Source organism: Myotis daubentonii, chromosome 10 (genome assembly GCF_963259705.1).
Source record: "Myotis daubentonii chromosome 10, mMyoDau2.1, whole genome shotgun sequence".
In the NCBI taxonomy this organism is placed as follows: domain Eukaryota; kingdom Metazoa; phylum Chordata; class Mammalia; order Chiroptera; family Vespertilionidae; genus Myotis; species Myotis daubentonii.
This window is the reverse complement of record NC_081849.1, coordinates 43,539,209-43,562,689: the sequence shown is the minus strand read 5'-3', so window position 1 is coordinate 43,562,689 and position 23,481 is coordinate 43,539,209. Positions and strand designations below refer to the sequence as shown.

The window sequence follows — 23,481 nt, the reverse complement described above, 5'->3', positions numbered from 1 at the left end:
TTTAGCGTTATAATTAAGAAGTGACTGTATAAGCATGATTTGTTTTTGTTTTTCCAAAGATCCTTTAATAGCTAGTTAAGAGTCCATTAACAATTTCCTCCATGACATATAAGATACATGGAGATTTAAATATTTATTCATGCTTCCTAAGAGCTTAAATGAAGACAAACTGTTTTGTTCTGAAAAAAACAAAATGACTTCATGGTGGTAATAGGAGATCATAAATAATCTTCAACACATCCTTCTATATTATACCACAAATAACCAGTAAGTCTTCAATTCTCCCACCTCTGCCTCCTTAGTCCTTTAGTGTTAGTTCTTCTTCATTCTCAGAGCCATTCCTATTATCTTTATCTTTTAACAGTAGTCTCCTATTCATTCTTCTTATCTCCATTCTGTCATCCATGCTGCTGTCAAAATATACAGACTGTCAAACTACAGCAGGAAGGCCGGGAGGGTTGGGGGCAGGGGCGGGGTAAGAGATCAACCGAAGGACTTGTATGCATGCATATAAGTATAACCAATGGACATAAGACACTGGGGGGTAGGGGAGGCCAGGAGAAGGTCAAGGGGAGAAAAAAAAAGGAGACATATGTAATATCCTTTGTAATAGTTTAAGCAATAAAACATATTTTTTTTAAAAAAACTATCTTTAGAAACATAAAAATAATAGTAGAGGCATCCACATCAAGCTACCCCCTTACTCTTGGTGGCTTTTTGTTGCCTGTGGTAGTAGTTCTTGAAGTGTGGTCTCTGAACCAACATCACCTGAGAATTTGTTAGAAATGCACATTTCTGAGCCCCATCCTACTCTTAATGGAAAACTCTGGTGATGGGGCCTAGCATTCTCTACTTTTAGCAAACCTTGAGGGTAGTTCTGATACACACTAAAGTTTGAGAACCAATAGCTATAAATACACTTAAAATTCTTTAGCCTGGCCTCTGTAAGGCTTTTTCTACTTTTTGCCTACCCTCTGTTACTAAACCTACTGTGAGTTTTCACACCTTTTTAGACACCCTGAATTTGATAGTGGAGCACCTGGTACTTTTTAATTTCTCTTGCCTTGCTACTCTAGGTTTGAATGACATTCTTCCTTATGCTGTTTTGCCTGGTGAACACCTATCCATACTTCAAAGGCAGCTCAAACTTTACCTCTTTGGGGAATATTTCTTTGATTCCTTTAAGTAAAATGAACAACTCTCTCCAGTGTGCTCCTGAAAGCCTTTTGAGAAAACCCTTTTTTGGTTATGTGAATGTATAAATATATGTATTTTTGATCTTTCTCATTTGAACAAACACTACTAAGTATAGTTTTTACAATTATTCATTTTGATAAAGCAAAACTGGAGTTTTAGCTCATAGCAGAATCTGTTAGCTGTCTTTGTGTGTGATTTGGTGTTCTCACAGGATTTTTTGAGATATCAATGAAATAGCATATAAAAATACTCTCAAAATTGTGTAGTGTTTTACATAAATAAAGTGTTAGTTGTAGTAATGCAATAAATTCAATTTATTATTGGAATAAACATCCAGAGAAATGTTATTTACAGAGCACTTATCTGCATATTATGAACTCCTTTTAGGAAATGGCATGTATGATGATTTGAATGTTTAGTAATGTGGGAATTCTGTAATGTATGAAAAGCACATTTTGTTGCTTCTGTCTGTGGCATGAACTCAACATGCCTCTCTTTATAGCAGATTTGATTTCTTTATAACATGTTTGACTCCTATGTTTATATCACAGAAGGAAAAGAGACATGTATTGAGCTTATGCCACCATATTGTTAACATCCCAGGTAATTCACAGAAGCCCATTTAGAATTCTAGGTCATGTATTAGGGGTTCTGCAGGAAAGGCTAATAAGAAAATTCAGGATTAGTCTTGGTTTTAATTTCTAATTAATTAGATATGTATTACATTATTTGTCTGACATTATTTGCTTTCTAACCATGTTAATGATGACATATTTGTTGGAATATCACACATTTGTATGGTATTCTAAATATTGAATTTAACCAAGAAAATCAGAAATAAATATTACACAAATTAATCCTACTGAAGTTAAAGCATTATCAAAAAGAATATTTCATGAACATAAAATAACATTCTGATTAATCTGCACTTGGGTAAGCCAGGAAGTTGCAAGTATAGAACAGGGAGAACTTACAATTTCTATGTAAGAGCTGCCTATCAGCATCTCCCAAGGAAAAAGATAAAAATAGAAAGCCTTGCCATTTTATGAAGTTCACTGTGAGAAGTTTGAGGAATTATGTTTCTTCTTCTAAGTATATTTCTCCAAGGTAGAAGTTCACACCCCTACATGCGCGTACTCATGCATACACACACACACACACACACACACACACACGCACACGCACACGCACGCACACACATACACACAACCCCCCCTTACACATACTATGATTTGAGACCTTTTTCATGTTACATTGACAGTGTGGTTGATATATTGTAATTATTAAGCTAGTGCTTGTGTAGATTTGAGAGGAAGTTTTGAGAATTAATTATAGGGTTACATCTCTGTAGATAAATATTTACAAACCCTGCAGGGTATGCTGTAAATACAAACACATAATTTTAATGAATACACATGTGTATTAATACTGAGTTTATGCTTTTCTGTGTATATTTTTTAAGGATATTAATAGAAAAAGTACCAACGTGGTGGAATCATGGGGTGGAACCAAAGAAAAACAAGCTTACACCCACATCATCTTCAAGAATGCAACGTTTACATTTACATGGGCATTCCAGAGAACTAACCAGGGGCAAGATGTAAGTTCCAAGTTATTATTATTATTTTTAATACAAAGATGATGCTCCAGTGGAGATATATAGAAAGTGGTCACTTGAATCTCCTGAAAGAAAAGATCGCTTTTTATTGATGTGGAACCAAGCGTTTGGTTATGGAGTAGATTGGTATAAAAATGGTTATTTTTTGAGAGCAAGAATGTATGAAATGGAATAATACAGTGGATCTTTGAACTGTTCTACACTGTGAACAATTATAGTTACTAGAAGCTTAAGAGAAAGAACATCTAATTTTGTAGCTATTTAAAACCTTACTTTTAAAGCTTTCTGAGACTCTGAAAAGACTGGTGACGTCCTTCCTCTTCATCTGAATGATCAGGCATTTGTTCAGGAGGCATTGACAGATGTTGGTTTATAATTTCACTAGAGACCCAGTGCACGACATTCATTCACTGAGGGGGGGGGTGTCCCTCAGCCCAGCCTGTGCGCCCTCTTGCAGTCTGGGACCCCTGAGGGGTCCTAAGTGCTGCTGCGGAGGCGGGAGAGGCTCCCACCACCGCTGCTATGCTCGCTAGCCATGAGCCCGGCTTCTGGCTGAGTGGCACTCCCCCTGTGGGAGCGCACTGACCGCCGGGGGGGCAGCTTCTGCATTGAGTGTCTGCCCCCTGCTGGTCAGTGTGCATTATAACGACCGATCTTTCCGTAGTTTGGTCAATTTGCATATTAGCCTTTTATTATATAGGATTACAGTAATGTCTTCTTTTATAGCCTGGAGAATGTGTGTGGACACAGGATTGGGTTAACACAGAGAATTATTTACCCTCTTTCCCTGCTAGAGTGGACCTTCATCCTCCACTAAGTAAATCCCATTATATGTTTCAATAGTAGCAAGATTATTGTTTTTGTGAATCTCCAAAGATGTGAACTTCCCAACTTGAGAACAAGGTAAACCACGAGTTCAGAAGCTGCCTCAAAAGCTAAGGTGGCAGATGTAGCATTTTCTCTTGAGGCTTTCACTGGGGAACCCATTCCCCAGATTTTACTGGCCTCCAATTTTGTTATTTACGAGTGTTCAGATTACCATTATGCAGGGCATGAACATGCTAGGGGTACTTCCTTGCCTTCTTTTTGCTTGCTTTGCTCCACATAAAGAACATTTAGTCTAGAGTAGAGCTGCCCTGTGCTGATAGGATGATGCCCACTGCTTGATGAAAATGAGATCTTAATTGATCCATTATCTCAGTAAGGAAAAGTATAAAGAAGCCACAGATTCTTGCTCTCCTTTGCAAATTCTTTCAGCAGAAAACAAAGAATCTTGGTTAGGAAAAGTACTAGAAAGAGAAAGAGAGGAAGGCCCCAAGAGGTCACATGATTGCATCAATATTGCACAATCAGCGTTAGGGTAAGGGCCGGGGTCTTAGTCTTCCAAGGCTAGTCCATGGCTTCTGCCCACCAACACAGTTGGCACAGGGGTGGGCAAACTTTGTGACTCGAGGGCCACAATGGGTTCTTAAACTGGACCGGAGGGCCGGAACAAAAGCATGGATGGAGTGTTTGTGTGAACTAATATAAATTCAAAGTAAACATCATTACATAAAAGGGTACGGTCTTTTTTTTTTTTTAGTTTTATTCATTTCAAATGGGCCAGATCCGCCCGCGGGCCGTAGTTTGCCCACGGCTGCTGTTGGCATCTATTGTTTGGGTTCCTATCTTGAGTAACTGGGAGATAAACCGTGCTAATTCTGCTAGGTGTAAAGTCTATAAAATACGCCCGAGTTAGTACCAATTATGACATATCTATGGTGACTGTGACAAAACTCCTGGGACTCCATTATTGTGGATTTAACACATTCCAGTGTTAAGATTTTCAAAGAAAAAATAACAACAGCCCTGACCAGTTTGGCTCAGTGGCTAGAGCGTCAGCCTGTGGAGTCCTAGGTTCGATTCCGGTCAAGGGCATGTACCTTGGTTGCAGGCACATCCCCAGTAGGGGGTGTGCAGGAGGCAGCTGATCGATGTTTCTCTCTCATGGATGTTTCTAACTCTGTCCCTCTCCCTTCCTCTCTGTAAAAAATCAATAAAATATGTTTTAAAAAATAACAGCAAAAAAACCAATAATATTGATCCATTGTCAGTTATAAACTATAAAGCTGGAGCACTCTGCTTATTATGGTGATATCAACATAAAGCAGTTTGATTGTCCAATGAGCCCCAAAGCAGAAGTCATTAGTTTCTGCTCTCTTTTTAGAATAGACGGTTCATCAATGACATGGTGAAGATTTATTCTATCACTGCCACTAATGCAGTTGATGGGGTGGCATCCTCATGCCGTGCCTGTGCCCTCGGTTCTGAACAGTCGGGCTCATCGTGTGTCCCCTGCCCCCCAGGCGACTACATTGAGAAAGAAACCAACCAGTGCAAGGAGTGTCCACCTGACACCTACCTGTCCATACATCAGGTCTATGGCAAGGAGGCTTGTATTCCGTGCGGGCCTGGGAGTAGAAGCACTCGGGTAAGTGAGTCTACTTTAAGAGAGAAACTCAGAAGTTCCCTGTAATGTTTTTTTAGGAGCTACAAGGTTGTTAGTGATATTTACAAATGATTTTTTTTCACTCTCTTTCTCGTTTTCTCTCCTTTTACATTTATTGATCACTTGGTTAATATGTTCCATGTAAGTGCTAGTTTCTGGGGACATACAATTTTAAGAAAAGCACTCAAATAAGAATTCTTTCAAAAACATTAAATTTCTTGTGGTTCTGTTAAGGCAGGACAAGAAAACAACCTCTGTAGGTGGGCAATAGGAACATGCAGAGAGCAGCAAGTGTGTCTTATAATATTATAAGGGCAAAGGTTGATGCTACATTTTGAATGAAGGAGAAAGCAGTTTTATTGTCTATTTAAACTGACATAACAGGGACGTTTGACTGTGAACATACCTTTCTACAAGATACTAACCTTGGAATAACTACTTTGAAAAGTTCTGAATCTTCTAAACTTTGCCTAAGAAAATTGAGTTAGTTTAGAGAAATTCTCTGTAGTAGTATGGTAAAATATATTATGATGAAGATGAAATTACTGAAATAGATCTTAAACTAGGACTTTTTTTGAAACACATTTTTCATAGTAACTAATACTTTCTTTCCTGCTATATTATTAAAAATTTTTTACATTTCTTAATCTTAATCAAAGGACCACTCCGCTTGCTATAGTGACTGCTTTTTCTACCACGAGAAAGAAAATCAGAGTTTGCACTATGACTTCAGCAACCTCAGCAGCGTGGGCTCGTTAATGAATGGCCCCAGCTTTACCACCAAAGGAACAAAATACTTCCATTTCTTCAACATTAGTTTGTGTGGGCATGAGGTGAGTTCTGGCTGCAGAGGTGAGATGGAGCTATATTTCAACTCAGAGTGAGGTAATATTTCCTATGTGGATGGCCCAGTAAAATCTCTATGGAAACTGACACCCACATGTCAGAAACTGAGCTTTGATCGCTTAAGTCCTCTGTTGCCTCCTAGCGTGTTGGTTGGCAGCTTTCTCCACCAGGGGCAGCCTTGCCTGGTTCTCAGCCCATCAAAGCACTCATCCAGTCTCTTGAACCCTAAACCTTGGAGCAATGGTCTAAGTGCTTTGAGGATCTTTCGTTTGTGTAAAAGTGGATCAGGCTTGTCATCTCTCCTATTTTTTAGGCAGGCAGTTCTAGTTTGAGAAAATTTTACTGTTGTTTGTAATATTGCCAATTTTGTGTCTTAAAAAGTAGACTTCCAAGAGACAGTTGATCCAGAAGTAAAAAGGAGTTAAGCAGGAGACACATGTCAGTTGATCAGATAGCCTCTGCTAATAAATAATGGGGTTTTCTTTTCTGTGGGAAGAAGCAGACCTTAACTGACACTGGTAATGGGGAGCATTACAGGACTCTATGTTCAATATTTTTAAGGGCATACAAGGTTGGGATTTCCACCATGTCTCTTTCTATATTAATTCCTGATTATCTAATAATGGTCTTCATTATGACGGCTGTGCCAAACTTTGTACAAAGAAAATAGAGATTTAATGATCATATAAATTCTTAAAAAATCTATAAATTTTACATGGCATGGCATTTGTCCTGTCCTAATTTTATGTACTAAGTTGGTTAGTTCCTCAATTTACTCAATAATAAATATTAAGTATCTATTATGTTTACTAGTGTGTTAAGCAGTGAATGAAATTAATTCCATTATATATCACACTTCTTCTTAGTCTTATTCCTGTATTACCACGGTCTGTTCTGCCATCTTTTCTCTTCTTCTTTCTCTTTTTCCCCACTTTATATTCTCACTCCTTTCTGTGTATTGTTGACTTTCTCTTTCCTTCCTTAGTAGTGTATTTCTGCTCTTTTCCACTTTTCTCTCTTTTTGGCTTCAACAATTTAATTTGAGCTTAGTAAAAATATGTTGCACCTGTATTGTGGTGAGAAGGCTTGGTGGAGGGAAAACATTTCATAGGTTAGGACTACCAGCTGCATTAACAAAGTGAAATCTTGATTCTTTTCTTTATGCCCACGTGTGCACACTCTACATCTAAGACCAATAAACTACGTTCCTATTTTCTTTTGTACATTTCTTCATAGAAATAATAGAGCAAGCTATAGTCCTTTGCATTGGGACTATAGTATATTTAAACATATTATATTTAAAGAGTCTTCCAATTTTTATAAATTGTATCTCCCAACTATCCTCCAAATGATTATGAAAATAAACCTTTGTGTTCCCTTAAACTTACTGTGTAGTTGAGCAGATACATGTCCTTGAATCTAAGAGTATGTGAATAAAGACACTTGTGACCAACTGTTTACAATTTTGATGTTGTCTTAGGATTCTGTGGAAATATGGCTTTTATGTTTCTTCTTCAGCCTTCACATCACCTTTCTGGCACACATCAGCCTATGAAGTGCAAGTCTTTCTTGGCATCAACAGTTTTCTGGTCTCTTTGCATGCATTGTTATCCTATGAATTGAAGAGTTCATAGATGACTTATACTTCCTTATGTTAGATGGCTTTCATCCACCACAAATGATGCTTGCAGTTGGAGGAGGAATGCAGCCTTCAATTAGTATATTCATCATAACCTCAGTGACTCTCACCTCTGGTTGAAACATTAGAATAGCCTTAAGAGCTTTAAAAAATACTGGTGGTTGGGCCTCCCACCAGATCTAATAAATCAAGATTGAGGTGAGGAGAGAACCACTGCCCTACTCGAGTTACTGGCTGGCTGAGATCCAGTTTAGAGAGTGACCCCCAATAAAACTTCTTTATGACTTCATATTCCTAGGGGGAGAAGATGGCTCTCTGTACCAACAATATAACAGACTTTACAGTAAAGGACGTGGTGGCAGGCTCAGATGATTACACGAATCTGGTAGGAGCATTTGTATGCCAATCAACTATTATTCCTTCTGAAAGTAAGGGTTTCCGAGCAGCTTTATCATCACAATCCATCATTCTGGCAGACACATTTTTAGGTAAGCTTCATTTCGTTCCTATATGCATGTATAAACCTAGGGTACTGATAACCTGTCATAGCATTGGTTTTTATCATCGATGATTAAAGCCCACAGGTCATCCTAAATCATCACTTTGTGACATGGTTAAAAAGCCCCTACAAGTGAGGTCTAGTCATTAATCTCAGTGAGTACAAGGAACTTCTGAATTTATGTATTGACTCAGATGTGATTTGTTTTTTCTGAGAGTTGGCCTTATATCAGATCCTTTAGGAGTTTAAGACACAAAATAATTTAAAACACCAAAACTAGAAAGAAAAGAAGAACAGTAAACAGACACAATATAAACCTAAATTATAATATCTGTCATCAGTTTTCATCATGTTTTTTCATACCAGAAGTAAGTTGGTGACAAGTAGCAAAGGTGAATGTGCTGAGTTTTATTCCCCATCTGCTTGTCTGTCTCTGTGGTGTCAAGAACATAGGAATATTTTAAGAAGAATTCAGGTTCTTGTTAGTAATTCACAGGGATCAAATTCATGAGATTTTTTTGGAGTGGGGCTTAGGAACCTAACAAGGCACATAACAATCTAACAAATCTAACAAGCTTCTTAGATGATTCTAATATGCAGCCAGATTTGAGAACCATTGCTATGGGTTCTAGAGGAATTGAGCTTTACTTTTCAGCACCAAGGTCAGTTACTGAGCTTGTGCTCGGCATAGGAGCTGTGTCAGAAGCAAAGGTTGCTGTTATTGCTTGCATTTTGGCTCTGCTATCATTTTGTTCAGGGAAAAAATGCCTTACTTTTAGATCAAGCAAATTTTGGAGTTATTTTTGGAAATTATTAGGGTACAAGAATCTTTTTTTGGGTCAAATATGCCTGTAATGAATGTGAAAGAAAAGCTGTATTAGCAAAGTTGCCCAGCTCATTCGACAAAACTCACCAGAGGCTGAGAAGTATAATAGTGGATTGTTCAAATGTTAGAACTGGAAGGGACTTTAGAGATATTGTGATTATTGCATGCATTTTACAGATTCAGGACATAAGAGCCAAGGAAGTGAAGTGACTTAAGCAAAATTACAAAACTAGGGTATAGAATCTTTTTTTTTCCCCCATAGACTGTGGAAAGTTTCTTATTGTCATATTAATTTAATACAATATTTCTGCTAAAATGACAGTTCAAAGTAAAGCTATTTTCTATTCAGATATACAGAGACTAAATAAACTTAATTTTCCCATATTGCTCAGTAATGTCTTTTTTATTGCCATGTAGGAGTGACAATTGAAACCACATTGCAAAATATTAATATAAAAGAAGATATGTTCCCAGTTCCACCGAGCCAAATACCAGATGTGCATTTCTTTTACAAGTAAGTGAGGATGCTGTTTCCCTTGACAGTTTTTTTTTTTTTTTTTTTTTTTTTTAAATCAAAAGAATGTCACTTCAGGGTGCCAGCATAGTAGCTTATAATTAATAGATAATCAGCAATTGGTTCTTAAATAAAAGACTTAGTAAAAAGTAGGAAACATGGAATAGTTTGAAAGCCTCATATAATTTTGCTCATATATATATTTTATATTTAAATATAAAAAATATATATATTACATGTTGCCTAATTTATAATATTTTATATAATTTATATTTTGCCTAATTTATATAATATTTTAAATTAGGCAATACTGCCTCTATTGTGTAGGCAGTACTTATTTATAAGTTATACAACTAAACATCAGCCTGAGTGGATATGACATTTTTCCCTGCTGGAGGCTAATTCCAGCAGGTCATAAATGCAAGAAGTTCATCAGAAGGTTGATGGAATTTAGGGCTTCAGCAGGGCTGAAGATCTACATGTTATTGCCTGCTGCCAGACAGCTGAGGGCAGTTCCCCCAACCTGATGGTCCTTTACTGTTTACCAAACCTTACCTTTGATACGTATATCTGCTTTGCTATAGGGCAAAATGTGGGAATAAAAAGCCTTGGGCCTGGAGATTGGGGAGTTTAGTTAGTAAAGCTAAGCCTCCCCTGACTCCCGCAAAATGCCTCCCAAATTTATATTTCATGTCTAGTCTCTTTATTAATTTGCGCTCTTAGCCTTTTCTTCAGATTCCTGAACCCTAGTAGATGCAAATAAGACCCTGGCATTTCCCTTTAAAATTTCTTTTGATTATAATTTTGATTTTAATTATAGAAGCTTTACTAAACACCTTGATAATAGCTTATCACTTTACCTGAGAAAATAGTAAACTTTTTATAGTCAGTAAAAGAAAATGAGCTTAATTTGTATTAAAATTATAAAGTAGTGAACTTCGATTCCTTTTCCACGTGTTTATATAGCATAGGAGTTTTTATATGGAGGATATTTTTGTCTTTGTAATCTGTGTCATATATATTTTTTAAAATGATACGTGCTTTACGATAGGTCTTCTGCAACTACAACATCTTGTGTTAATGGCCGGTCAACTGCGGTGAAAATGAGATGTAATCCTACTAAACCAGGAGCTGGAGTGATTTCAGTCCCCAGGTAACCTTATTCTAAATGATTATTTACATTTGTATGTATTATGAGGAAGCAAAACTCTAGTATCTTAATATTTTAAAACATATTCTCTATGGATGTAAAGCAGAGAACAGAAGACTGTAGATTTTGGTTGTAGGTTACACTGAGGGCCTATTAAGAAGTTTTGCTGTGCCCAGCGGGCATGGCTCAGTGGTTGAGTGTTGACCCATGAACCAAGAGGTCATGGTTAGATTCCCAGTCAGGGCACATGCCCGGGTTCCTGGCTCTCTCATCATTAATGTTTCTACCTCTCCCTCGCCCTCTCACTTCCTCTGAAATAAATAAAAAAATATTTAAAAAAGAGGTTTTGCTCCATCTTAGTATTTCCCAGTCTCCTCAACAATATATTCTCCACTGTTTGCCTGAGTGTCTAAATCTCTTAAAAAATTGCTTAGGTAATATATAGTTATACTGTTTCTATCCTTGTACTTGTTCATACTGTTTAGCCTTAATTTCTTTGAGAGCTGGATTAGGAACTTTTCTGGGTGATCATTCTTTATCAATAATGAACTATTGGGGTAATCTAGATTAAATAATCTAACCTCTGAGTCATAGTTTCTTTCTCTGTGAGGGTGTTGCAGAAGACCAAAGAAATACCAAGCATGCTTCCTAGAGAAAGGGAGGGACCCCGTTTATTAACACTAGTGGACTCCGGGAATAATTCCCAAATCAGAGTGAAGAAACATGCAGTGGCTTCGCTTTTTATAACCTTCTGGGGTCTTTGTCTTGCAGATATGGTTCCGCCCCCTTTCATGGGCTGACAGGAAGGCCCCCAGGTGTTGGGGGTCCCCAGGCCATGTCCGATGATCTGTCCTGGGGCCAGCGATAACGACCCTCCCCCAGGGCGGTGCATTGTTCACAGTTTTTATGGCCTGACACAGCTTGCAAGACCAGTTTCCTCCTCAAGGGGATGGGGCCAGGGTGGATAATTTGAATGATCCATTTCTAACTCTTGAGTTTTCTGATTAATGGTGGCAAAATCACCAAGGCAGAGTGTGACCTAGAGACTACATGATACTGTTTATTTAACTGATTGGCATTGAGGCAACAGCTGTCCACATTCTCGATCTGTTTCATACATCCACTTTGCGTGGGAACACTAGGAGAAAGGAAGAAATTTCATAGACTCAGAAGAACTGTCAGTTTAAATCAGTGGTTCTCAACTTCTGGCCCTTTAAATACAGTTCCTCATGTTGTGACCCAACCATAAAATTATTTTTGTTGCTACTTCATAACTGTCATGTTGCTACTGTTATGAATCGTAATGTAAATATCTGATATGCAGGATGGTCTTAGCCAACCTCTGTGAAAGGGTCATTCGACCGCCAAAGGGGTCGCGACCCACAGGTTGAGAACCGATGGTTTAAATAAAGATTGCTTTCATGCAAGAGTGACACTTAAATGTCTCCTGATTTCTGTTCTTCCCAGTTATTCATTGTTCAGTATGTATATTATTTATCCTAATCTTTTTAGGGTTAAGGTACCTTTGGATTGTAGTTTGCAAATTTTCCTTCATCAAACTATCAAAGTGTATGTTTTTTAAAGAAAATAATTTACTTAATTTTATTTTTGATAGTTTCACTTAGCCCTTGAGAGATCTTAAGTTATCCTGCTTATGTTACATCAGGACTGGAAGTCAGTGGTTAAGCATTGTCTCAATTACTTGGGCATCTTGGAAATAATTACCGTGGTAACAGTATCTGAGGCTTATTTCTGGGCACGAAGGCATTCTAGCATTCACCTCTTACCAGCTGTGTTTCTCTGGTTCTTATAGATCTATGACTTAATTTTCTTTTCACCTTTTCTGAGCGAAGAATGTGATGAAAATACATAATAAAAGGTAATAGATATCAATCAGTGGGATAAACAGAGGGCGCTTACTGCTCAAGGGCATTGTGGGGGAGGAACAAACTTTGCTCTGAACTCAAGTTTCTTCAGGTTGGACTAGTATGAAACAGACTTGAGGCAGATTAGCAGGAGAAAATAACCAACTTTAATACATACATATGTGTGGAAACCCCACATACAGGAGAGATTCAGAGATAGAGAGGGCGGTTGAGGTCCAAGTCATCCTGAGTGATGGATGAGGTAATGCACCCTGGGGTCTTCAAAGGGTCATTGCAGGGCCATCAGAACAGACTTTTAGAAAATAGAAGTGTGCCCTGCCCTATAGATAGTAAAGGGAGGGGCCAAAGTTTATCTTGAGCCTGAAGCTAAAAGTGCCTTTAGCTTAAAGAGTAATCTGCATATCACAGAGGCATATCTTGGGATGACTCATTCTGGTCCCCCCAAGTATCATAAATAGCAAGTAGTGGAAGATCTCTGGGCTAGCGTCCATGCTAAGGTCCAGGCAGCAGATCAGAGAGTCTTTAACTGTTCTCTGATATGGCTTTGAGTGCAGATTGCTCATTCTCTTTCGCACCTCTGAGGTCCTTTTTGGACCTAGCAACTAACCTCCTTGGGTCTAGCCTCTAGGAGTCTGTATGGATGACTTGTGACGCACCTCTGAGGTCCTTTTTGGACCTAGCAACTAACCTCCTTGGGTCTAGCCTCTAGGAGTCTGTATGGATGACTTGTGACGCACCTCTGAGGTCCTTTTTGGACCTAGCAACTAACCTCCTTGGGTCTAGCCTCTAGGAGTCTGTATGGATGACTTGTGACGCACCTCTGAGGTCCTTTTTGGACCTAGCAACTAACCTCCTTGGGTCTAGCCTCTAGGAGTCTGTATGGATGACTTGTGAAGCCTCCTCCAGATCTCTGCATCGAGCAGATAATGTTGCTAAAAGACTAGTCTATCCTTTAGAAAATATCTCTCTTTAACTATCCTGAAATAGGTTTTGAGTTTTTAAAGTAATAATGAAAAATAATCTCATGATGTTAAGTGACTTTTTTTTGTTGTTGTGAGGAGAGGAGACATTAAGTTTCTGCTTTGACCTCTAGTCTGTTTTCCTACTTAGGAACCTTAACTGTCTTTTCAAGGGTTTCTTAAGATCCCCTGCAGCCGAACCCCTTGGTGTGTCTATTTTAAAACCATTTTCTAGACCGTCCCTAACATGTAAAGAATCTCTGAGTGTTCAGCACAGGAATGCCTTTAAAAACACAAGGTAATTCTGATACATATCAAAATTTGAGAAATACTGGTCTTAATCCATGTTGTAGAGATTTTTTTTTTTTTTCTGAGACAGATTCTCAAATTTTGTTCTGCATTTTAGTTTCTGAAAAGCTAATTTACAATGTCATGATTTACAGGGTGGGTTTTATAATTGTGATGCTCACTGAAGTTTGAGAACTGCTGCCCTGGGGAACTGCCTGAACCCCACAATCTAAATGTGCTGACCTTTAGCTCTTTCTTGAGTCAGTTTCTCATCAGGGCACAAGGGGGAGCTCTGGGATCAGAGCAGGGAAGCAGAAGCTTGTTCTGAGAAAATTAGAATTCTCTTTAGCAGCAAGGCCAATAAAGATTTGCGATTTCCTCTTAATGGTAAAGAAATGTTTACAAAGCCAGATACTTAAGCTACTTTTGAAGAGGACTTAATTTGCATTTCTTGAGGGTGGGGGCTTTAAATTCTTCAGGAGAGAGAGGAAGGTGCTAAGCAGGCAATTGCCTTGAGAAGTCTCTCACACTGATCAAGAATTCTCAGAAGGGAGGCTGACAGATAGAAAAGGATGCTACCCACCCCCCCACCCCCCAGCACTGTGTCTTGGTAACCTGGGAAAATGTCACAAGACCCCCCCAGCCCTGAGAAAAATGAGACTGTCTTAACAGACAGTGAACGAGGCAGGAGAAAAGGAGAAATGTGTGCTCTCTGTGTAGCTCATGGAGAATTTAGAGAGAGCAGCAAATTATCAGACCGCCTGCTAATCTGCAGTTGAATCACCAGCCTGTCTGTTTGGTTTGGCAAATGCAGTTGGTTTCTAATTCCACAAAGTGTCTGGAGGGTGTGAGACATTTTAGATAAAAACTTAGCAGCATGATGTCTGTGCTAGACGAAATCTGAGAGCTGGAGTGGACGTTTGAGATTATCTAGTGCAGCTTGTACCTTGGCCAAAGAATAAATTGCTAACACAATAGGCCACTAATATCCCTAAATAGATGCCCCTCCAGCCTCTGTCTGAAAGGCTTTCCAAACCTCTAATCATGATTCCAGGTGGTTAGAGGAATTGAAGGTTCTCCTTTCATTAGGAATAATTGGACCTACGCACTGTGTCTAAAGTGCTTTCGAAAACGAGAGATGTCTTTCAGTGAAAAGGTTATAAAAGAGCCTTATTAGAAAACAGACAGAGGGAACCAGTTTTACTGGATAATCGAAATGTCATAGCACATTACAGATCCTTAAGTCAAAACCCATTTGCTATTCACAGTGGGAAACGGGGAAGACCCACATTGTATAGTTATCAAGTGGCACAGTCAGGACGGACTGGTTACCTGACCGTGTTTGTTGCTCTTTTCGTGCCATCCTGTTTTCATCTCTTTATTTCCCTCCTTCCACTTCCTTACGGTAAAGATTTGCAACGAAGCATGCTAAGCAGAGCAAATATCACATTTACCCAGGGATAACTCAACTGATCTGCATGTTATGGGCGCCTTCCTTTAATGAATCAACTTTCCTCAAATACAGTCTTCTTTATTAATGTGAGTTAGAGGGAAAATCAGAATCCTCGCTCTCTCAACACTTACAACCATATTTAACTGCTTGGGTAGTTTATATATCAGCCTAAAATTATTTTGCCAAAACCTCCTTCAAATTCCAAATTCATCTTCATTGTAGGCGTAGCCTCCGGGAATACTGTCTCTCAGGAAAGGGACGTTTCAGAGTCCTGCCCTGATAGTGTTCAGTGTTCAGTGTGCCAGGGTTCATCCCACAGGCTCTGATTCAGGGTCTGTCAAAGTTATTGGATGCTAGACTAGTGTTTTTCTTTGGTCTTTGGGGAAGGACTGTTAAAGCCCAAAATCTATCTATTTTAAATTGTTAAGAGCAAGAGAATAATGATTGGTTTAGTGAGTTCCTTGTGTTCTTTTTCCTCTGCACTATTTATGGACAAGTAACAGATATCTAAATCTGTATAAGTTAAATAAAAAAGGTAATAAAATTGAAAAGATTAAAACCAAGTATGGTCTTATAACATTAAAAAGTAAGGACACATATAAAAGCATTATGTGCATAAGCAAAAACATCTAAAACCCATTCTGATCAAGAAATGGAAATGCTCTCATACAGAATTATTAAAGTGATACAATTCAGACATTAATGAGTAATCATAAGACATGTATATTAAAATATCACAGAACAGTCAAAACACTTTAAGATCAATTTTAAAATAAGGTTGTAAAGCTTTGACAGGCATTTATTTCACATATAGAGTCTATAGATAAAAAGGACTTGGGGATGTCAGTTAATGTAGTTGGTCCAGGTCTTGATCAGATGCTGACTTTTGGTTATTATCCCAGGGTAATCTTTAGAAAAGAAGGCTTTTGCGGGAGACTGGTAGAATTTTCTATCCCTGAATATAAGAGCTGTGGGTCAAACTGTCTTACATTCAAACCCAGTCAAAAGCGATGTATGCTCTTCAGCCTTAGGGCAAATGAAATTGGAGCACGATGCAACAGCATTGTCTGGACCCTGCCAAGATGGGTTTCTGCCAATGACAAGGCAAGACTACAGCATCACCCATCCCAGAGGATGTCAGTCTTCTGGCTCCAAAGTCTTCTGGCTACTGGGAATCTTAAGAAACCCACCAAAGCCCCATCTGAAAGAAGTGTAGCAACATTAGTGCCCTAACATCAAACAAGAAATGTTCTAGGCACACAAGACTGTGGCCATTCCCCCCAGTTCCTGGGACTAACTCCAGAAAGGATCAGAAATGTACTGACAAGGTAGATGAATTTGTTTTAACTTTGGATTTCGAACGAAGCTTAGGCAAAACAATTAGACACTGCTTCATCAACTATCCAAACAATTAATGGGAGGCTGAGTGTTAGGTCATCATAGTTCCAAAGAAAACAAGATCTGTCTGCATGAATTCATAATATGAACCAAGGAGATTCTTCTGTAAGTACAATGATTCATTTAAAAGAGGACACTAATAACTCATAGCTCAGTACTGTTATGTCCCAGGAAATATATTCCACTTTAAAATCGAAGACATAACTGCCCAAAAAGAGATTCATCTGAATTCTTACATGTTGCCAGTGCCATCCTGGTTGGTAAGGCAATCCCCAAAGCAAAATAAACAGGGAAATTTCTTCCTCACTTATCAATAAAACCAAATCAAGATTCACCTGCCTGGTTGTCCGTTGAATATAAGATGGTCTCTGTACCTAGAATTCACAGCATACCTGTTCATCCTGTACAGCTCTAGTCTTGTATGCTCCAGCTATCCATGCCCTAGTCCTGTCTCCAAACATTTACTCACTGGTTTCTATGGGGATTGCATGGACCAAAAGTTATAAAAGAAGCACAATTAGTGATACCTCTAGAAAGATGGGGGTAGAAGGTGGAGATAGTGGTAACTCAGTGGTCTTCAAATGGAAAAGTATTTCACATATTTAGCAATAAAGTGTTTATCTTAGTATTCACTTTTTGTTTTTCTCTTAGTAGGAGAAAAATATTTTTTCTCTTGCATCTTTTTTCCCCTTCATTTTTAAAAATTCTCACCCGAGGACCTACTTAGAGAGAGGTAAGGGGAGGAGGAGGGAGGGAGGGAGGGAGGGAGGGAGGGAGAGAGAGAGAGAGAGAGAGAGAGAGAGAGAGAGAGAGAGAGAAGAGAGGGAGAGAGAGAGAGAGAGAGAGAGAGAGAGAGAGAGAGAGAGAGAGAAGAGAGGGAGAGAGAAACATTGATGTGGGAGAGAAACATCAGTTGGTTGCCTCTCATACTCCTAAGTGCCCCAACCAGGGATCAAATCTGCAACCCAGGTATGTGCCCTGACCTAGAATTGAACCGGCAACCTTTCAGTGCACTGGACAATGCCCAACCAACTGAGACATTCTGGCTGGGCGGTGGCGGCTTCTCCTCCTCCTCCTCCTTTCTTCTCCCCATCCTCCTCCTCCTCCTCCCTCCTCCTCCTCCTCCTCCTCCTCCTCCTCCTCCTCCTCCTCCTCCTCCTCCTTCTTCTTCTTTAAAATTTATTTTCATTTTCTGTATAAGAACCATCAAAATTGTTACTTCTTCATACATCCTTGTTTCACAGGAAAGGCTTGATTCAAACTGTGAAACATATTTATAACAAAGAACCGAATTTGAATATTCCACATTTTAAATGATTCATTGGGTTAAAAGAATTGATTCTAAATTAAACTGCTTTTAACCTAAGAATTTCTTTGAAAAAGTGAAATCTACCAAGGAAATGCACTGAATCATTGTAGTATTTTGACACCAAATGGCAGCTTACAAAGTACTTCAATGTCTTGATTATTTTTTCTGTTCCTGTAGCTCTGCAGTTCTTTAGAAAGTGATGTGCATTATTAATAGTGTTTTATATTTTGAAGTGCTTTAGACTTTTCCAAATTGTTCTTTCATTTTATCCTTTATAACCACCCTGTGAAAGCAGTATAGCAGACATTCCGCTTTTGACAAATTACAAAAAATGATATGGTAGGAGGGGGTGTTGAGTCACTCATGAAAAACACAATCACTTGAAAGTTCAGTTGGAATTGTAACCCAAGTCTTCTCTCCAGAGCCTTTTGCAACTTTGATTAATTTTCTCTTTTTCTTTGTGATTTGAGTTTTTTCTCTCTCAAACTTTAGCAGGCCTACTCTTTTATTTTCTGAAGATAAACAGTCTCTCTCCCCCCCGCCCCACCCCGCCCTTTAAAACTTGTATGTGTTGGAAATGTAAAATAGAAAACAATTTGGGGAGGCCAGATTCGAGCAAGAAAGCATGCTGGTAATATTTGCTAAATAATCATAAGTGTCCTTATTTTTAAAATTGCAAGTCACTGTTAAGAAAATAATCAATTGTATTCTTGAAGAATTTTTCTAATTAGTTACCCATTTTTTTCCCCAAAAGAACAATTTTGAGTTGCTTTTACTGATCTGGAAGGTGGGCATTAGGAAGAATGTTTAAAATTGACATAGTGTTTATCTATGGCACTTACCTTTTAAAAAACATTTTTTATTAGTCTGAATATATGTATTAATCCCTTTTTACACACCGAGAAATTAAGAGGGAAGCCATTTTCCCAAAGAATCACTGTTTACCATTGTTCTTCGCTCTGACAATAGCGGGCCTCTGTTTCTGAAGCAGGTAGTTTACATTCCGCCCATGTTCACTCAGTCTGTAGCACGCAAACACTTTGGAAAAATAGGTAGGTAACATGCAGTCAGTTTTTAGGCATATAGAATTTTTTTGTCTTCATATTCTAGGTAACATGGTATATTTAATTAAGAGTGTGAAATGTTACCTTTCTGGTAGATTGAAAATTACAGTTTTGGCATTTGAAGTTAAAACTTGAAAGGATGTTTTTCTTTTTATTCTCCCTATTACTGTGTATCTATCTTTTTGCTTTTAAATGTTTCAGGACACCTGTTCTCAGCACCAGTTAAGGCTGAAGAGCTTAAGTGGGGTGTAGTAGACAAATTAAGGGAACAGTATTTCTCTAGTTTTACAGATTCATAAACAGTCATTCCTACTAGAATTTTCCCAAATACCTTCCTTACTTCAGTAATCTCTACACAGTAGCGGCAGGTTAATTTTTGAGCCATGCTATGTTTAACTGCCCCTAAAATGAAAGTGGCCAGTTGACACTAATAGGCCCACCCCATCAGAAAGCAGAGTTTCAAAAAGTCTCCATTGATTCCTGCCTGGTGGTTGCACTGTGTCTAAGTTTGCACTGGTCTAACTTTATCCTTCTTTTCCGAGTGATGGCTGTAACCACATCTCGAAGGAAGTCATCGTCGTCAGGTCAAGGAAACCCAAGATTGCAAAAAGCATTAGCTATGGATTGACCCGGTGGTGGTTTTGTGTGTTTTTTCACTTTAGACAATTTTGTTTTCATGTCTTTTCCCACCTTCTGTGGACCACGGTTCTGTGTATCATTCTGTCCCCTAAAGCACCTTGCCCACACACATCACCTTAAACAGAAATCGCAACCTCCTGGGCAGCTGATCAATGATTCTCTCTCATCATTGATGTTTCTGCCTCTCTCCCTCTCCCTTCCTCTCTGAAATAAAAAAAGAAAAGAAAAAGAAATTTCAACCTCTGGTTACCACCCAGGGCATGCTGGTTGCCCACTGCTCACTCACTGCCTCACTCTTGGAACTCCAGCCACAATGACCTGCTTGCAATTTCCTCTCACTTCACCTGCCATTTCATCCTTTTGGCATGAATTCCCTTGTTTTCTTCCCTCTATTCTGGCTAACTTCTATTCTAGAACATTCTAGATTTGGTTTAGATATAACTTCCACCAAGAAACCTTCTCCGAGCTTTTTATTTATTTTTTGTCATTACCTGTGCCGTTCTCTCCTTTAATTTTTTAAAAAAACAGCTTAATAGAGATATATCCACATACCATTACAAGTCACTCATTTAAGGCATACAATTCAATGGTTATTATATATTTAGGTATGTGCGAACATCACTGTAGTTAATTTTAGATCTTTCTTATTTCCTTAAAATGAAGTATCATACCCTTAATCAGCTCCCTAAACCCCAGGCCCCTTCCCAGCCTAAGCAACTACTAACTTACTTTGCATTTATAAGTTTCCCTGTTATGGACTTTGACATGAATAACAACACATGACACATGGAACTTTTTATTGGCTTCTTGTACTTAGCATAATGTTTTTGAGGTTCGCCTAATTTGGGGCATGCATTAGTACTGTATTCATTTTTATGGCTGAGTAATAGTCCGTTGTATGGATATACCACATTTTGTTTATCCATTCACCATCTTAATGTTGAGGGACATCTGGGTTGTTTCCACATTTTGGCTGTTATGAATAATGTACAAGTTTTTCTGTGAAAATGTTTTCATTTCTCTTGGGTATTTACCTAGAATTGGAATTGCTGGAACATGTGGCAACTTTCTGTTTAGTTGTCTGAAGAACTGCCAGATTCTTCCAAAGCACCCTCAACGCTTTGCAGTGTGTGAAAGTCCCAGTTTCCCCACATCCTTGCAACATTTGTTATTATCTGTCCTTGTGATTCTAGCCATCCTAGTCGGTGCGAAGTGGAATCTCATTGTCGTTTTGTCTCCTATAGGTTATTTTTTTTAATGTATGTTTTCTCGGTATCCACGCATTACTTCCCAGTATACAGTCTACACTCAGGTGTTGATTAGACTTGATTGAATGTGATACAAAAACTATCTTTATTTTTTAAACTTTTTATTTCAGCAAGTGTCCAGCAGGCACCTGTGATGGATGTACATTTTACTTCCTGTGGGAGAGTGCCGAAGCTTGCCCTCTGTGCACAGAGCATGACTTTCATGAGATTGAGGGCGCCTGTAAGAGAGGATTTCAGGTAAGGAGCAAATCTACCTAAGCAGAACGGTGTCAATGAAGGTACAGTCCTTCAGTCTAACATCGCTTACATCATAGAAACTCAGATTTGAGAGCATGGCTAAAGCTTATAGTTCCCTTAATGTGACATTAATATGCATTTAAAATCAAGTGTGGAAGCTAAACTCCCATATGCTGAGGTAGCTGAAGTTTTACACTGAGCATTCAAAGACAGTGTTGCTCACGTATAGTGACTGTTGAGCAATTTCTTTTTTAACATTATTAAGTAGGTAAGGATGAAAAGTTCAGATTCACAAAACATGATGTCTTTTAAATCCTCATAATGATAATGATATACTTTTAATGCTTCACAATGGAAATCCATCTTTACCTTTTCTCTAAAATTATGATAAACTTATCTTATAATCATTTTTTTAGTGCAAATGAAAAACTAAGATGTATTCCCTTTTTTTGGCTACCAAGTTTAACTCAAGTTTTGAAAATCTCAACTACCTTTATTAAAATATTCTTTAATATTTAATATTTCTATTCTGGAAGGTAATGATTGGGAGTTTAAGATAGGTCACAACAGTTCCTCTAATTTTATCTCAAACTGTCTTCATTGAAGAAGTTCTGTTCAACATGTGATAAGAACATTAGAAACAGATAGTGGTGAGATGATCCTTTTAAATATATGTTTTGATCATAAGAATAATATATTTTGATGTATTTGACATGTTGAAATATATGATCCCCCTTCATATTTCCAATTTAATTTGAGAAATACCAAAATCAGTTAAACATGCAATTTTGAAGATATTTGCCAAATGAGATCAAGGTTCAACTGGAAAAAATATAAATGCCATTTCTAAGCTCATACGTCTTGTTTAGTGTATTCCATTGTAACAGCAAACAAATGGGTGTGATTCAGTCAGTGGGTAGGTTTACCTCCAATCTCTGAATAAAATATTTCAAAAAGTCTGCTCTTCTATAAGCTTCACATAATACAAAGGACAGCTCTCACTGTGTTTTCCATTATGTCCACAAGCTAGGGTAGATTTCTTTGGATGCCGAAGCCTTTTGATAGAAAATGACAGTGATTACAGATTATTGCTATAAGTTTCTTTTAAGTTTTAAATGATTCCACTATATTTCTGCCCTAGTTCCTGCTCCATCCTTTGTAATTTTTCATTTTATATTTCACTTCCCCAACTCTATAAATACATCCAAATCCAGATGCGTGTAAAGTTAAAGTTACACACGACAAGTCCTCCACATATAGCTGATATAAGCTAACAGAGCTGCACAACGTGCGATAAAAGTGCTCCTATCAAATTGGATCTCAAAAATCTACACCAGGTTCTAAGGCTGTGTTAAGCAGTACTTCTAAATGTCAGATAGTAGTAAAGATTTGAAGAGGGACTGTGTGATCACTAAGAGGAATGTTTTTGAGTTTATCATCTAATTTATCTCACCTTGTTCACAAAAAGTTCCTACATGCTGGAAGAATAAGCTTTTCAGCTGTATTTCCAGGTTTGCCGATGACATGTGACCAAGTGAAGGCGTAAGGCTTCCTAATTAATAAAATGACTAAGAAATATATAAAACGACTAAGTTATAGATGGCTAAGAAATTTTACCAATAGCTTCATTTTTTTTTTTTTTTTTGTTTAACAATTTGAGGAGCTTAGAGTTAAGCATCCTGGGTTTATAAGGCTCTTTTTTATTTTGAAGTTATAGCGCTTTATTTATAGGACTGTCATTAGACATTAGAGGGTACCATTTTTCACTGGGTGTTGGACATATAATAAAGCCATATAAACTCTTTTTACGGTCTGTTTTCCTGTTGGAACGCACTTCAGATGAAGTCAACATTTGCTGACTAAGCTTAACATTTGTCTCTTTATTGTCATTACCTACACTTAGAGATGTGTCAGTTCAACTGGAATATGCCTCTTCATTTCTCACCTCATCCTTCTCATAAAAGTAATTTACTCATACTGAGTTTAACAAAAATGTTGTAGTTATCATGCATGAAAAAATTCTTAATTTTAGTGTCCTTTTTAGAAAAAAATGCTGAAAGTTCTTATCCAGACTTGGTTGAAACTTTTTCTCAAATTAAATAAATATGATTCTTCTGCACATCAATTACTAACTGAAAAAATATATAAAATCAAACTAAACATTGTGGTGTTATCCTCCTGTCAGGGTGTTGATAAAGTGACC

General features: G+C 38.0%; 1 protein-coding gene across 1 annotated transcript in view; it reads left to right on the top strand.

Moving 5' to 3' along the window:
* Positions 1-23,481, top strand: part of ELAPOR2 (endosome-lysosome associated apoptosis and autophagy regulator family member 2) — a 131,905-nt gene that overhangs the window by 97,136 nt on the left and 11,288 nt on the right. The window contains exons 13-19 of the mRNA XM_059712198.1: positions 2,660-2,797; positions 5,022-5,285; positions 5,963-6,136; positions 8,087-8,276; positions 9,531-9,627; positions 10,679-10,780; positions 21,152-21,278. Coding sequence (XP_059568181.1) covers positions 2,660-2,797; positions 5,022-5,285; positions 5,963-6,136; positions 8,087-8,276; positions 9,531-9,627; positions 10,679-10,780; positions 21,152-21,278 — 1,092 coding nt within the window. The remainder of the gene's footprint in view (positions 1-2,659; positions 2,798-5,021; positions 5,286-5,962; positions 6,137-8,086; positions 8,277-9,530; positions 9,628-10,678; positions 10,781-21,151; positions 21,279-23,481) is intronic.